This window comes from Panthera onca, chromosome A1 (assembly GCF_046562875.1).
Source record: "Panthera onca isolate mPanOnc1 chromosome A1, mPanOnc1 haplotype 2, whole genome shotgun sequence".
NCBI lineage: Eukaryota > Metazoa > Chordata > Mammalia > Carnivora > Felidae > Panthera > Panthera onca.
The window spans coordinates 136,543,460-136,559,306 of NC_138339.1; the positions used below are offsets into that span (position 1 = coordinate 136,543,460).

Here is a 15,847-nt window from a genome sequence, read left to right on the forward strand (position 1 = left end):
TGTGCTTTTTGAAGTCCAGTTGTTGTAAGAGCTAGCTGTTGATTTTTCTAAGCTGATATAACATTGGGGAGGTGGGTAGCCATGGTCTTCCAATGGCTGAAATGGAGTACATACTCCAGGGACACTGGAAGTGCCCAGGAGTGATCTGGACGTTTGAGGAACCTCTCCTCCAAAAGAAGAAAAGTTAAAAAAAAAAAAAAAAAATCACCATATGGTGCTATTACTATCAATTGAACATTAAAAGAATTTGTAAATCTGTATATTCAAAAATAGAAACAAACATCAGAGCTAAAATGGAGGGTAAGTGGATATCAGGTGGCTAATTTGCCCCATTTTATTTGTTAATGTATCGCGTTGATTTGAATATAGATCACTTTAGGGAGATCTAAGGACTAGTCTAGATTACATTCCTCTAGTTTATATACCTCAGCAAAGTGCTGTTTATTACTATTTGCAGCATCAAGTTGAGTTCATCGTGGGTAGTGAAACAACACATTGCCATTTTTATTTTATTTATTTATTTATTTATTTATTTATTTATTTTAATGTTTATTTATTTTTGAGACAGAGAGAGACAGAGCACGAACGAGGGAGGGTCAGACAGAGAGGGAGACACAGAATCTGAAACAGGCTCCAGGCTCTGAGCTATCAGCACAGAGCCCGACGCGGGGCTCGAACTCATGGACTGTGAGATCATGACCTGAGCTGAAGTCGGTCGCTTAACCGACTGAGCCACGCAGGCGCCCCCCCATTGCCATTTTTAAAAAGAACTAAATATATTGGAAGCTCAAACATGAGTCAATAGACATTACTTAAAACATGTGACATAAATATTTTTATTGACCCGCAAAGTCATCCCTGAGTGTTTACATCATGAGCTGTCTTTTGCTACCAGTAATCCACTTTATATGTCCATTTGACTCTGAAGACACATCCTCAAATTGTAATTGTCATGTGGAAATTACAGTAGTGTTGGATCTTTAATGCTTGGGATCATGATGCTTTCAGTGAAATTCAGAGTACATCTTTGACTTTAAGGTTTCCACATTGTAGCTCCTAAAAGTAATGGCAAATAACAGTGAAAAATTAAAAAATAAAAGTGCTTTAAAGGCTTAATATATATATATATACATTAATTTAAGTATATTAGCTGTTACAGTACAATACTACACTTGTTATTTTATATAACCTCTCTTATCCTGTGACCTCAGAGTCCCATTAACTTGGTTGTTGGCATTCGTCCTATAATAGATTGTAAAATATTTCTCTATTTCTTGGTGGATTGAGCTGGCTAGCGGTCAGAGGACTTTGATACACACCCCCCCCCCCTTTCCCCAAGATAGGGTTAAAGATCTGGGGGAAGGGGAACTCTGACAATGTTTCCGTTTAAAAATGCATACTGGGACTGTTTAACGGGTTAATCTTTTTAGTATATTTATCTCCCACAAATCGATTTGGTAAAAAACGAGGCTGGCCCGAGGTGTTAATATGGTTGGCTGGGATCTTATTTTATTTTTTAATTTTTTTGGAGCCGCCTAGAACCAGGTGATAAAGATTTGTTACAAATTCCAGGGAAGAAGTGTTCACGTAGTGGCGGTTAAATGGTTGCCAGCGTTCACACTTAAGTGCTTGTACAACAGAAGACTGGAAACAAAAGGGTTACTTGTTTCCCCACCGCCGCCTTTACCCCCAGATCGATTTTTCTTATTTAATCAGCGAGTAAAAAGAGAGACACGGGGAAAAAAAAAAAAAATTGGAAGAAGGGCAAAGTGGTGGGGGAGGGTTGAAAGCCAGAAGCTGCAATACAGAAAATCATTCTTGGGAGTTCGCGCTGCTGAGTCCTTGCAACAAGGAAGGGAAGCCAGCAAAACGCTCGCAGTCATTTCCACACAGCCAGCCTCCCTCTTCTCCTCGCTACGCGCTAGTGGCTCATTTGGCTTCCCTCTGCCACCGAGCGATCACATACATTATTTCCCCCAAGATAACACAATCAAACTTGTATTTACCGACATCCTTTCCTCGCAGCCTGTTTGAGATTTGTTTTAATAAATAAGTGTTTTATGTGAATGATGTAGTAATTGAAACGGGCGCACCATTTTTTTTTTCTTCTTACTGCAGGAGGTTCCCCATCCCCAATCTGGTTGGAAAATAAAACGCTTTGTCTCCACAACCACCCCCCACCGCACCCCCACCCGCTCTCAGTGTGTGTTTTATACGTGTGTATATCTCAACCCCCTACAGTAGCCAAGAGAAAGCAGCTAGCCAATGAGAGAGCCCAGTTTCATAAAAGCTGCTCTCTGATTGGCCCGATGCGAAAGGGCAATGGGAACAAAGAAAAGTCCCTTTCAGGTATAGAGGCTGAGAGCTCCTTTTGCTCCACTCCCCCTGTGTGTGTGTTGTGTTTCAGTCCTGATTTCAGTGTTGCAGAACAAGCTTGTTGTGTGTGTGCACCAGGGGGATTTTTGTTTTCTTTTTTTTTTAATGTTAATTTTTGCTTTTACAAAAAATACACAGGACGGTCTGTGACATTTGATGGTCCATCTTCTTTAATAATAAATTTGTTGAAGAGATTATAATTTCCAAAATAAAGCGGCTGCAACCAAACACATTCAATGCAGTTAGAAGGAAAAGGTCAACTCGATCCAATACAGACCGTAAGTACGGTTGCGTGGGGAATGTGCGAGTTTTATGCATTGAAATGAGGAACTAGTTACAGGGTTTGGCTTTTGCATTGAGAACAACAACCCAAGAAGGGTGAATTTTATTCAGTGGAGGGTGAAGCATTTGTAACTTCTTCACACAAATTAAGCTTGACTGGGCACTCGGGGTAACTTAGAGTAAATTACCTTTTGGGCTGTAACCCAAGGAGAATAAAAGTGACACAGTTACATATCCTGATCTGCAGTGTCTATTCCCTAGCTCACCTCGCCCCCTCCCTCTCCTGTCCTAGCTGGGCAAGACCCTCTTCCAAACCGAGCCAGGAAAATGGGGGCAAGGGCAGAACAAGCCGATTTCTATCTCTTGCCACATCCTAGTTCCCAATAATTTAATATTAAACAAGGGAATAGTCACCCATTACATGTAATGGTTATAATTACCATTTTCCACCTCCTTAAAAAAGCAAGCAGCAAAAACACCATTAAGGGGGAAAAAAAAGCGCCCCACCCAACCCAAACAAACCCACAAATAGAGTAACAATGGTGTGTTTATTACATGACCTGGCTCGCGAGCTAGCAAAATATTTTTCTTTGTTTAAGACGTGAGGGGGTCCCTAAAACCCAAGTAGCTTGGAGGTGCCCTCCCTCCTCTGCTAGGCGTCCCCATCCCTGGCCCCTCGGGAAAGCCGACAAATTGGAGATAAGTTGAGGAGAGGTTTATAAGGTGTTTCTTTAAAACATCTGCTTTGCTCTTGTGCTCATTACATTTCACTCCTTCGAACTTCCGAGAGCCTAGATCTGCGAGAAATGTTTCACATTCATAACTTGTAGCTGCGCCCACTGCAGGGGGGTGGGGGCGCGGGGAGGCGGCGGCGGGGGGTGGGGAGTGTGTGCAGGGGGAGGGGAGAGACCTTCAGCTTTTTTTTAAAGACCAGATCAGTATTTTCTTGATACGCTTGTCACCATTTTTGTTCTCACGACAACCAATTGAGCCCTTGATCCTCACGTGATGTGAAAGGCTTGCACTGTAACAAAATCGCTCCTTTTAGATGGTTGGTTGTTGCTAACTCGCCCATCCCCCTCTCCCAGCCCCGACATTTCCAGCAAAGCGACTCTCCACTTCCAATCCATCAACAATTCATTACTGCTTTTAGCTTCCAAACGCCAGCTAATTAAAAATACTAAGCCAAGCTCCGGGGCCATCTGACTAAACACAGGAGGGGGGTGGGTGAGAGAGGAGGAGGAGAGAAAAATAAATAAAAGGGAGACGCACCGTTTGCTGCGACTATCAATGGGAAAAACTGTCCGGAAAAAGGTCGCCTAAAAAAAAAATTTTTTTTTTTTACTCTAATTATCGAATTACCACATGAGTGATTGGCTTGAGCGACGGCGGATTCCCCCCCCCCCCCCCCCCCCGGGGACTATACTAGGAACTGGGTTCCTTTTTCTTAAAACAACATAAAACAGGAAAACATCACATCCTTTGGGTTTCGAAGACTGAACCAATTTTAAACGCCGTTATTTTCCTCACCCCACCGCCCCCCGCCCCCCGCCCCGAGCGAATGCTGTTCTAACTGGTTTATCAGCTCATTGAATCATCTGCTCCCCTCCCCCTCCACACCTTTCTTTTTCTCCTTCGGCTGGGGTTCTCATCCTACCCTTTCTTCCTCCTCCTGCCCCTCCCCCCTCCTCCCTCTTCGCCCCCTCCTCCCCTCCCCCTCTTCTTCCCCCTCCTTTCCTCTTAAGTTAGTTCAAGAAATCAAATCTGTCAGGACGGGCGGAAAAATGCCACTTCCCGACTAACAGGCGGAATCCAGCCCAGATTTTCAGTCGTTTCTTCTTATTCTTTCTTCCCTTTCACTAATTTATCCCGATGTTAGCACATTCTGTCTTGTTACTAGCGGACGCCTGTAGGTTTGCTACATGGGATCATTACTTACTGATCACGGTGACTCTGAAGTCTGGAACTGAAGGCGGAATGAGAAGTTGGGAAAACTTTTTTCTCTAAGCTCTCTCTTTTTTTTATATATATCTATAAAAAACTATTATTCTCGATGCTTGTTAAGAGGAAAAAAAACCTTTGGTGCTTCTGTTGTGAATGTGAAACATTATCTTCCAGCTGTACAGTGACACATTTTTTTAAGGAGAAAAGGACTCCTGATCCGTTTGCCAAAAGGGGGGTGGGGAGGTGGAATAATGTTATCGAGTGATTATTCTGGCTGAGATGTGTTATTTGGTTTCTTCCTTCTTGATCATTTGGTGTTTAAGTAAAATGAGGCACAGGCTTGTTTGCCGAGTGGAGTGGGAAAGGCATTTTGATTTGCTGGCCTAATTAAAAAATGATAAAGGATTAAAGGTAAGCAATGTCTGTGTGTGTGTGTGTGTGTGTGTATGTATATTTATTTATTTTTCTCGACAATCAACTGTTAAAAGGGGCTGATCCCTTTAAAAACCGTTTTAACTGATCTTTGTCAAACACACACTCATTTGCGGTCATTGAGGCCACCTTGGCGCAGACTACTTAAAGTGCATGTCTTAATCAGTTTCCCTGTACAGTCAGTGGCACCATATTTAACAGATTGAGCAAGTCTGTGACCTAGGAATACGGTAGAATTGTTTACATGTAATTTTTTTTCCCTCAAAAGGCAGGTATTCAGCCTTTTTTTTTTTTTAAACACTGTCTTTTTATAGAGAAATGCTCTTAAAGACGTGTGTGTGTATTTCAAAAATAAAATTGTATAAACTGTTGGGGAAGAGACGGTATGTGTTTGCTGGGGGGGGGGGGGGGGGAGGTAGTTATTGGTTGTTTTTCCTGTTCCTTACTGGGAACAAAAAACTGATTGCCCAGACAATTTGTAAAAAGAAGTCATAAAATTAGAAATAAGGAAAATTTAGAAACATAATTCTGAAACTAGCCTCAAGAGGACTTCCAGGGTCTGGTCTTTGAAATTGCAAGATCTAGGACGCGTTTAGGGATGTTTAAAGCTGTGTTCCTCCCTCTTGTCTGAGTGTTTAGGCTGTGTTTCTGGGGCTGAGATATCACATGTATGAAAAAAAAAATCCTAAACTCTTTTTTTTTTTTTAAACCTTTCTGGACTTGACTCAGATCTTTAAGATATTTTAATGCTTTAAAGAGTGATTATCCTTGTGCTGTTGATTATCCTTGTGCTGTTGATAAAGGGATTTTTTTTTTTTTTTTTAAGCTACTGTAAGATGCTTACTATCACGGGTAAGTTTTTTTGGGCTTGGTTATTTTCTTTTAAACCTGGTACTGGACTGTGGGGACAATATAGGAGCCACCTTCTTCTCCAATTTTCCCTGTACCCCTTACTGACTCCCCAGTATTAATCGTTTTTTATTCTGGTAACACCCAGACAAGAAATATCCGACTTTTCCCCCCTTCACAGGAAAAGGTGGACCGGGACTAAAGGGTGTAAAATCCCTGGACACATTCCTGGGGCAGGAAAAAGAAGAGGAAGATTAGAAGATTTTTTTTTTTTTTTTTTAAGAGAAAGCCCAGCGGAGCTAAACGGATGTCCCCTCATCTCCAAAGGAAAGTTCATCGGATTTTTATACTAGAGAGCTCATCTTCAGGATGTCAGTGAACATTTCTACTGCAGGAAAAGGTGTGGATCCAAATACGGTTGATACTTATGACAGTGGTGATGATTGGGAAATCGGGGTTGGAAATTTAATAATCGATTTGGACGCTGATTTGGAGAAGGACAGACAGAAATTTGAGATGAATAATTCCACCAACACGCCTAGCAGCAGCAACTCGAAGGATTGCGGAGGTCTGGCCTCCAGCGGGGCCGGTGCTACCGCAGCCTTAGCTGATGGCCTAAAATTTGCTTCTGTTCAGCCTTCTGCTCCCCAGGGGAATTCACACAAAGAGACCAGCAAATCAAAAGTGAAAAGGAGTAAAACTTCTAAGGATGCTAATAAATCTCTGCCTTCTGCTGCCTTGTATGGGATTCCCGAGATCAGCAGCACTGGCAAGAGGCAGGAAGTCCAAGGGCGCCCTGGAGAGGCAACTGGCATGAATTCAGCGCTGGGTCAAAGTGTGAGCAGCGGCGGCGTCAGCAACCCAAACGGCAATAGTACCGGCACCGGCACCTCCGCGGCCACCGCGGGGGCGGCCTCCTGTGGGAAAAGCAAAGAGGAGAAGGCAGGTAAAAGCCAGAGCAGCCGAGGTGCCAAGCGGGATAAGGATGCGGGGAAATCCAGGAAGGACAAGCACGACCTGCTTCAGGGCCACCAGAATGGCAGTGGCGGCCAGGCCCCTTCCGGGGGGCACCTCTATGGCTTTGGGGCCAAGAGCAATGGAGGTGGCGCGAGCCCCTTCCACTGCGGGGGCGCTGGGAGTGGCAGCGGCGCGGCTGCAGGGGAAGTTAGCAAAAGTGCCCCGGATTCAGGGCTCATGGGAAACTCTATGTTGTTAAAGAAGGAAGAGGAGGAGGAGGAGAGCCACAGGCGAATCAAGAAACTGAAAACCGAGAAGGTAGGATAAAGTCGCCTTCCTCGACTTCCCACTTTCCTCTTTGTGTGCATTTGTGTGGGTGTGTGTGTGTGTGTGTGTTTGGGGAGGGGGTGGGTGTCCTCTGTGTGCCTTAACACTTCCTATTCGTGCTTTCTGGTTCTTTGTGAGATTTCTGTCCTCTGCATCCTTTCCACGAGAATTTGGAATGGGGGAGCTTCCTTGGGTGCACGGTTTTAGCTCTTGCTTCTGCTGCTGCTGCTTGTGGTGCTAAGTGTTCGGGTCCCCGGGTGGGAGGGCCTGGGTGTTCCTAAAGTGCCTTTTACCCTGCAGAAGGGCTTCTGGCCAGTCAGCCAGTTGTGGTGTGCTTTTAATAGAAAACCTGCTCATGTACCCACTTGACTCCTGTCCTGGTTTCTCGCCCAAGGAGAGCTGTCTTACATGTGAATATACGCGCCCTAGTATTTCTGGTAGTGTGTCCTTAGGGGCAGGGTTCACGGTCCCTCCCTGGGGAGGTAGGTCGAGGATTCTCAATTACACTCCTCCCTCAACCTGTTTATTTTTATTTTTATTTTTTTTTCCGTTACTTTCTCCAACATAGTTCTGTCAAAGGGCATCAGCCTTGCATGGGTTCCTCTCATTGGTCCTGGGTTAAACCCCAGCTCGGTGCCCCTGTGTTGTCGGTTGCTTCGCCGTGTAGAATGACTGGAATGTTTTTGGTGGCTTTTAGGACTGTACCCTGGTGCCCCGGCCCAGTTCTTAGCTGGAGATATGAGTGTTCTCCTTTGGATTTCTGGCTTGCCTAGGGAGTGGGAAGGCTGGTGAAGACAAGTGAAAAAAAAAGGCTTGGCGGATTGGTGCTCCTGAAATGTGAAAACGGCCAGAGGAGACGAGAATTTGGGGTCGCATTTGAGCAAAAGTCTGGTTAGACACTGCCTTTGGAAAACTTGCCCCCAGGGCTGTGCCATTCGGTGCTGGAGGCCTGTGACTTACTGGTCCAGTGACGGGGGTACGTTGGGTAGTGTCCCAGGACTGAAAGTGCTCTGTCCACCCTGCAGGTTGGGAGAGAGCTGGGGGTGTGAGTAATGTTTCTGTAAAATCGGTCTTTAATCCTGCCGGTAGTGCTTTGCAGAAGCAAAAATTCATATCCTGTGATTTATGGCGTGGCTGTTTGGAAATGTGCTTCTTAAATACTTTGGTGTATTTGCTATGTCTAACTTGATCCGAACTGTAAGATGTCTTTGGGTGATTATTTCCGTGTACAGTTATTCGCTGCTCTGTCCTCAAACCTTTCAATTTTTGTTTTTGTGTGTTGAAGACTTTAATGATGGGAGTACAGGAAGAAAGTTCTGATTTTATGATTTGAGAAGTTGTTGAAGGTCCATCAAAGTGTAGATAATGCCAGCATCACAAAAAGCCTGCGAACGCTTCTTTGATTCCTGTGCCTTTGGGCAGACAGCATTTTACAGTGATGACTTGAAATGCATTTTTAAAAATCCCAGGTTTCGATACTTCCATTTCACTGCGTAGTTGCGCGTAATTTCTGCTAAAAGGCGTTCTGAAATCTTATTACTTAGTACAGTAGAGCATTTACTTTTGTTGCCAATAGTCTTCCAATTGCAGTTATAATCTGCTCTAACTATCTAGATGAATTGCCCTAATCCAGTGCTCACAATGGCTGTGGTTAAGGAGTCAGAACCATTTGATTGGATTCACTGCTGCCTGGAATGTGGGAGGTACTGCCCTTTTGCATTCCCCTTAGCCTTTTAATCTTCCAGCCAAATGTTCACATTCAACAATTTTGTTTAGCTGGCAGTCGGAACATTTCTGTATCTCAAAGGCTGCTGTCATGGCAACTGAGATTAGAGCACGGTGTCGGTTCTCCAGTTTTTGTGTTCTTTTCACTTTCCAGTCACAGAGGAAACTGGATGAAGAATGGAAGAATTAAATTATTCATATACGTGCAACTCATCTGGAGTCGGGAGCAGTATAAATGCGATAATGTGAATTACATAAATGAAGAGCAAACAAGTCGTGATGGGGCTGGGGGTGGAGGAGGGGAGAGAGCACAGAGCCTTTAGATTCACTCCACCGCCCGCCGCCAACTGGAGCCCCTGGTGTTGGCACAGGGACCCCTCAGGGATGGCTCCGAGGGGCTTGGATCCTGCAGTCTTGGCCATTCTCTGTCCAGCAGGAAGGTGTTGGCTCAGGGACACGGGTCCTCAGGTTCTCCTCCCTACCCCCCCCCCCGGCCCCCCAAGAATGCTTGCCTCCTCAGCACCCAGAGATGGCACTCTCTCGGACAGATGTCACCCAGGGAAGTCGCTCTGATTCCACCAACTCGTGGATGGGAAAATGAGACCTCAGTTTAGGGACGACTTCCTAATGATGGGAGGATCCTCCGTTTAGGAGGTAAAAGATTTAGTAGGACATGCTTTACCTGACCAAGTATTTCAGCACCGAGGCATCTTTGAGAAAGGTTTCTTTTGACATTTTGTAGAATGTTTTCACCTCAGCCTGGCTTGATTTTCGGGGTTCGTGAGGAGTAAGTGCCTCAAGAGTGAAAACGATTGATTTCCAGCAATCAGATGTGGCTCACGAGGGGCCAAGTGTGAACACCAAAGGAGGGGTGTATGTGTGCGCATTTCTCTTCTGTGTGTGTGTGTGGGGGGGGGTTGTTTTTCCTGGTTGAAAGGTTTCACAGGAGATTCATAAGACTTGCTGTCACCGGTTAATTTTCACAGCATGCTTAAATGTCTATTTTTGGGCTGTTTATTCTGTTTCTACACTACACAAAGTCATGTAAAACATGATAAATTGGACCTTATGAAACCTAATTAAATCAATGAGTGTTCTGCTCCTTTATGTGGAAACCACAAGTATGTTGTAAAAGTCGCCACTCCCTTAATACGTGAGCAAAATCAAAACATGCCATAATTCTAAGATGTTTGAGCTATATTTCTATAGGCCATTTTGTGGTTAAGCCACCAGTGACATGTCTGAATAAGTAGATTTGACGGGTTGGCTTTGGGTTGTTAAAACCTGCTTCTCCACCTTACCCCCCCTCCCCCCCCCCCCCCCCCCCCCGCCTTCTTTTGAAGCATAATAGCCTGTATTAAGGCTCTTCTGCATGTATCCTCCTTAGCCGTCTTACAGTTTTGACTTATCAGACACAGGCATTCGGCCCGGGCTAAACAGGGTACATGGTTTTGTTTGATCGCCGGAAAATTCCAAACTACATAGAAGAATTCTTAAAAATACCCAATACCTCAATAGACATGAAAGGCACAGGAGATCTTACAGTTGTGTCTCAGGGTTCTGACGACTCAGTACGTATTCAGAAAAGAGAATTACTTCTCTGATATCCTATTGCTTTCATTAAGATGGTCCTTAACAGCCTAAAGGTGGTGTCGACAAATGGACCTGTCTGTAAGGGATATCATTCATTTTATTTTATTCTCTTGTAGAAGCCTTTTACACTTCACTAGGGAATTCTGGCACATTTTCTAAGTGAGCGTGAGCAGTTGAAGAACGTATTTTGATGAATGAGTTTTGGGGACAATATGCGTCCCCCCCTCTGCCCCCAAAGCTAGTGCCCCCTACAAATTCTGCTTAGAGAGTGCAGTTTATCTACTGTGAAATAAAAGGGCAGAAAGGTCACTTGCCATAATTAAAGAACAAAGTCTATTGTTGTCGGACAGCAAACTGTTTTGAAAGCCACAGAAGGGATTTAGCGGTTAAAAACGTTGGTAACTAAGGGTGGCTGCCAGTGTGGATCCCGCCCCTTACTTTTCTATAAGCTGCCTCTGAGGGTGACAGGGCTTTTTGAGGTGGGTGCAGAGGCCATCCTTTCCCCAAGCAAATACTCTGGGAGAAGCCAAGAAACTTGGGGGCGTTTGTGTGGCCGAGGCAGATCACCGAGTCCTGAGCGGACGTGGTATTGGAAATGTACCGGGTGTGCCGGAGAGGTGAAAAAACTACGCACGACGGATCAAGACTGTGCTAAAGGAGATAAATAATGTTCAGCAACTTTTAATAACTTGGCAAATGGTCTGCACAGAAAAGGGAGGGGGGAGAGGGGTGGGGAGTCATTGTCCAAATGTCACCAGGTTAAGAATGCTCTTCAGGTGAAATTGCTTGGCTCCGAGATGGTTTTAATTAGAGTGTTATAAAGACTTATTTTTTCCTAAGCAGCATTTTATAGTTCGTAAATGAAATGTATGCCGAAAGTGCTAAGCAGAAATCTCCCTAACCACAGAGGTGTTCAATAACCAGATTCAAACAACACGGAAAGGACCATCTGTTCTTCGTTTTCAGCTTGAAAAACAAGGATTGAATGGCCGAGATTCGCTCCAATTTTGACTGTGTCTGTGTGTGAGTGCGTGTTTTTTTAATTTAAAAAAGTTCACCTGGTACTTCATAGAAACTTGCAATTGCAGTAATACGAGGAACGCTGTGAAAACACATGTTCCTACATTTATTTTAACCAGTTCCACTTTTATTTAAAAGATTTCCAGAAGCCCAGCCATTGAACACTTTATAATGGCTATTCAGTTCCTGCAGGCAGTCACAATGAGGGGTCAGCTCTTCAAAGATCTCACTCTTTAGTCAGTACCTGAATTATTCTGTCAATTTTCCCCCTGGAGGCCAGAGGGGTAAAGGCTCTTTCCAGGCTAACTCTGGTCAGCGTTTATCGGTTAATCTAATTGTGTGTGATAGCACTTTCCACCGGTGTTTACTGGACTAGACCTCGCTCTCCTTTAGAGCTGTATCTAGGATTGTTGATAATGGGGAAAATATTCTTTCCACGATGATAACTTTTGAGTCCTTGACTTTTAGACACTAAGCTTGGTTCTGGGTTTAGTAAGAGCCCTGGGTGAAACATTATCCGGCCTTTGTTTGAGGTCTTTTATAGAAGCTAATGACTGGGCTTGTGCCTCCCTGAGATAAATGACATTATCTCTGAGTGGGCTGACAGGAAACAGACATGTTAATGGTGAGGCTGCAGGGAAGATCTGCTTGGGTTCTGACAAAAGAGTCAAGAAGGGACCCCTGGTTGTGGTCATTAACACATAATGCATTCTTGCTCCTCCTAAGAGGCCCTTGATAATTGGAAAGCTATTTTAGCCACAAGCACTTAAATCATAAATCTACTGCTCCTAGTTCCTTTGCATTTTTAAAAGTAGGAAAGTAGCCGTGTGTGTGTGTGTGTGTGTGTGTGTGTGTGTGTGTGTGTGTGTGTATGTGTTAACAAGTGTGTGATCCGGTTTATTTTTATTTTTTTAAAGCTGGGTGGTAATGACATCTGGTAGAGCCCTATGAACTGGCTATACCAGGTGGGATCTCTCTTTGTCTTTCATTGTGCCTCAGTCATCCCTCGGTTTTAATAGACCCAAAGAGTGGGTCGAGAAACTAACCAGAAATCATTTCTATACATGAAGTTTGCCTCGTGGGAGAGGGATAAAAATCTATTTTTTGGAAGTTGGGGGACAAGATTTTGCTCAGTGATTTGAATGTGATGAAACCTGCCTTTTGAAGTGTGTGTTTAAAAAGTCATGGGTATAATTGAGTTTCACTGCAGTTTAAACTTCACTTCTTGAGCGGAGATAATTGCCATGTTGCACACACGCTAGAGGTGTAGAAGAGGTGGAAGGATCATGTTATTCTATTCTTTAATATTAAGCCCTGAAAGTTTTTCATAGTAATTACCGCGGCACAACATAGTTTTGATTGCCAGCACTCTGAACTTGCCAGTGATCTGAACATCAAGGGTTTTGCTTGAATACATAAACAGTTTATTCGTAAGTTACTTGTATAGCGTTCTTGTAGAACATGGAAGCCAGAACTAAGGAGATACTGGGCAATCCCTAGCAATATCACAGTGGCTGTAAGCCTTTTTCATTAGGATTGTTGGCCAATAAAGAGTATTCTCAATCTGTGCATTTCAGGTTATAGACAGGGAAAGAGAACAGGTGAAATCTTTCCCTCAGGAATGACTTAGATCATCATTTAGAGGCTACTATACAGATCAGCCTGGAGCCCTGTAACTCGCATTTCATGGGTGTATGTATAATTACTGAACAGCAGAATTCAGCTGAGTAAATTGAAAGATCAAATTGGCTTTATTTGGGGATTCCTGAATTGGGCAGTATTTCATCTAGCAAATAGAAAGGAGCTCCAAAGAGCTGTAGGAAAGGTAAGGTTTTGAAAGGTGGACAGGGGGCGGGAGAAGGAAGTTTATTAGCAGAGTGCCTTCCTAAGGGGAATGGAAGGGGTCTATTGGTTTTCTCACTGGCGCTAACCAGGTAATCCCATAAATGATGGGTTAAAGGCTACATTCCTGGGAGAAGCTGAATCTACAATTAGATTACTAGTAAGTCTTGGTTTGCTGATGGGGGGCTTAGCACAAGTGACTCCATTTTGGACCTGTTGTTTGTTTTGCAACACTTTCCCCCTTTGATTAGACTTAGCTGAACTGTGAGAGACATGATCAAACTTTAAGGCATTCGCACCGCTGCCGGAGAACCCTGTGACGTCTCCCAGTTCTTGTTGATCATTTGGGTGGTTTTCTCGGGTCATGGCTTCAGGCTCACCAGTTTTTGCTTGGTTATTTTCTTCAGTCCTTTTCTGGCATTCCAGTCTTAGGGAGCTCATCTGCTTGGTGGTTAGCGGTTGCGAACATGCCTTTAAAGCTTCTGAGAGAATACAGCTTGCCAGGGAGATTACTGTGATTATTGCAAGCAGGATAGTTCCCAATGCCTGGAGTGCACTTTGAAGCCATGGTCCCCACCACCCAAACCAATCAAAATCCAGTAAGTCAAAGAAAGACTCCACTGAAGAAAGACTCCCTTTTGAAGGCAAGTGGCCTGCTCACTGATCTTAGGTAACGGAGTTTGAACTCTGCTGCGAGAAATGTTCATTCAGGTACAACAGACACTATGGGCTGTAGCATGGGCACCTCCTTGTTTAGCTCAAGGATAAGCATGGGCTGCCCTGTTCTCAAGAATAACTTTGGCCGGAGGGTCTAAGATGTTTGGGGGACAGCTTTTGCATTAGCAGCGGATTCTGTAATACTTTCAAGAGTTAAGGATGGGTTCCTAATCATAGCCTCATATTTATTCCTAATCAGGGAAACTGAGACCTGCCAAAGGGAGCTGATTTTGAATCATGAGAGCCCCTTGGTACAGCCGCGGCAGCCAGTAAAGTGTAAAGGTTTGTAGACCACACAGGTGTTTTTATTCTGGTTACTCTTGACTTGTATCCCTTTCTTTGTACCGAACCAGGCTGTAAGGTTCCCTGGGTTTGGGGGTGTTAACCAGAGACATGGAAATGGACCGTCAGGATTAGGGAGTCTGACAAAATAGAGGAGGGGCCAATTTGTTTGGGAGACACTGAGGCAGGAGCATAGTGGTAAGTCCAGCCGTTGTTTGGAGGTTGGATTATGAAAGAAGCGGCGTACCTCGATGTTGGCCTCTCAGTCGATTTGATTTTGAGGTCTCTGCCAGGAGTATGGAGTACAGGACCTGTCAGGTGGAGACTTCTTCAGCTCTGAGATACATTGTGTATCTGACGTTCGAGTCTCTGAAGTTTGGCTGCCAGCTGGGCAGTGAGGGGGACCTGGTCCATCCCTTCCAAAGATACTGAAGGGCAGTCTTTGTTCTTAGTGATTGCAGATCAGAAGGGTGCGAGAAAATTGGAAGCATCAGCTGGAGTTGTAGCCAGATAATTTAAGAAACTACAAGCATTCAGGGCCTGGTCTGGTTATAGGTAAATAACAGAATCTCAAAGGCAATTAATAGAATTGGAATCTAACGTACAGATGAACGTGCAAACGTCTTTGTACAGTTATCTCCATGTTATATACCAAAGATAATTACAGTAAAAGTAATTTGTTTGCTTTAAACTTGGTCTGATTATTTACATAAGTGTAGCAAAGACGGTGATTGACCTGGGTGCCTAGATGGCTCAGGCAGGTAAGTATCACTTGGTTTCCACTCAGGTCCTGATCTCGTGGTTTCGTGAGTTCGAGCCCCGAGAAGGGCTCTGTGATAGCAGTGCTGAGCCTGCTGGGGATTCTCTCTCTCCCTCTCTGCCCCTCCCCTCCCCTCTGTCTCTCGCAAATAAATAAACTTAAAAAAAAAAAAAAATAGCGATTGACCAAAAAAGCTCTTTTTAAGACTGCTTTGCTGGCACCTTGTAAGCAAGGTACTATGCCGGTTTTTCCAAGGGGCTTTATTCTAGCTCCATAAAGTCAACCTGTTTTTTTTTTTAAAAACACTCTGGTCCTGAGTCTAAGCACACGTCTCTCAAATACAAGATTCTAGTCAAAGTCTTGGTAATATAACACAGTTTCCAATTGTGTCCTGTTACAAACAGAAGGGATTCTCATTGAACTTAAGTAAATAACTGTTTTGCTGTTGAAAGAATACCCAAGAGTTTCCAAATTCTGGAGGAATCGAGGAAAGTAAATGTTTCATCTTTGTTTATAAAGGCGTACTTCACCAAATTATTAAGTCATTAATAGCTTAAGGGAAAAAGTTCCCTCAAATCTGGAAAAATAACATTAAAGAATTAGCACTATCTCAACCAAGGTGTCCTAAAAATTATAATGATCATCCTGCTTTCATTCAGCCCCATGCTCTTAATTTTTGTTCTGCTTGAATCCGCTTTTTCCATTAGTTCTGGAAATTCTTAACCAGTTCATTTTTATGAT

The 15,847-nt window shown here is 43.9% G+C and overlaps 1 protein-coding gene and 1 long non-coding RNA gene across 8 annotated transcripts in view; one reads left to right on the forward strand and one right to left on the reverse strand.

Annotated features, from left to right (window-relative positions):
* Positions 1 to 709: 709 nt before the first annotated feature.
* Positions 710 to 4,711, reverse strand: LOC132681612 (uncharacterized). Its single transcript, XR_009611143.2, has 3 exons — positions 4,598 to 4,711; positions 3,931 to 3,977; positions 710 to 1,056 (listed from the first exon to the last, which is right to left on the reverse strand). It is a non-coding gene; the product is annotated as an uncharacterized LOC132681612 (long non-coding RNA).
* The window catches only part of ZNF608 (zinc finger protein 608), a 118,119-nt gene continuing 104,654 nt past the window's right edge, over positions 2,383 to 15,847 (forward strand). Inside the window, exons 1-3 of one of the 7 annotated variants that reach the window (XM_078451490.1) lie at positions 4,414 to 5,013; positions 6,065 to 6,829; positions 7,102 to 7,158. In XM_078451490.1, the coding sequence (XP_078307616.1) occupies positions 6,253 to 6,829; positions 7,102 to 7,158 (634 nt within the window). In that variant the 5' untranslated portion in view covers positions 4,414 to 5,013; positions 6,065 to 6,252. Of the gene's footprint in view, positions 2,655 to 4,412; positions 5,014 to 5,845; positions 7,159 to 15,847 lie in introns of those variants that run through there. The other 6 variants (XM_078451475.1, XM_078451488.1, XM_078451482.1 and 3 more) reach the window with 6 other exon arrangements.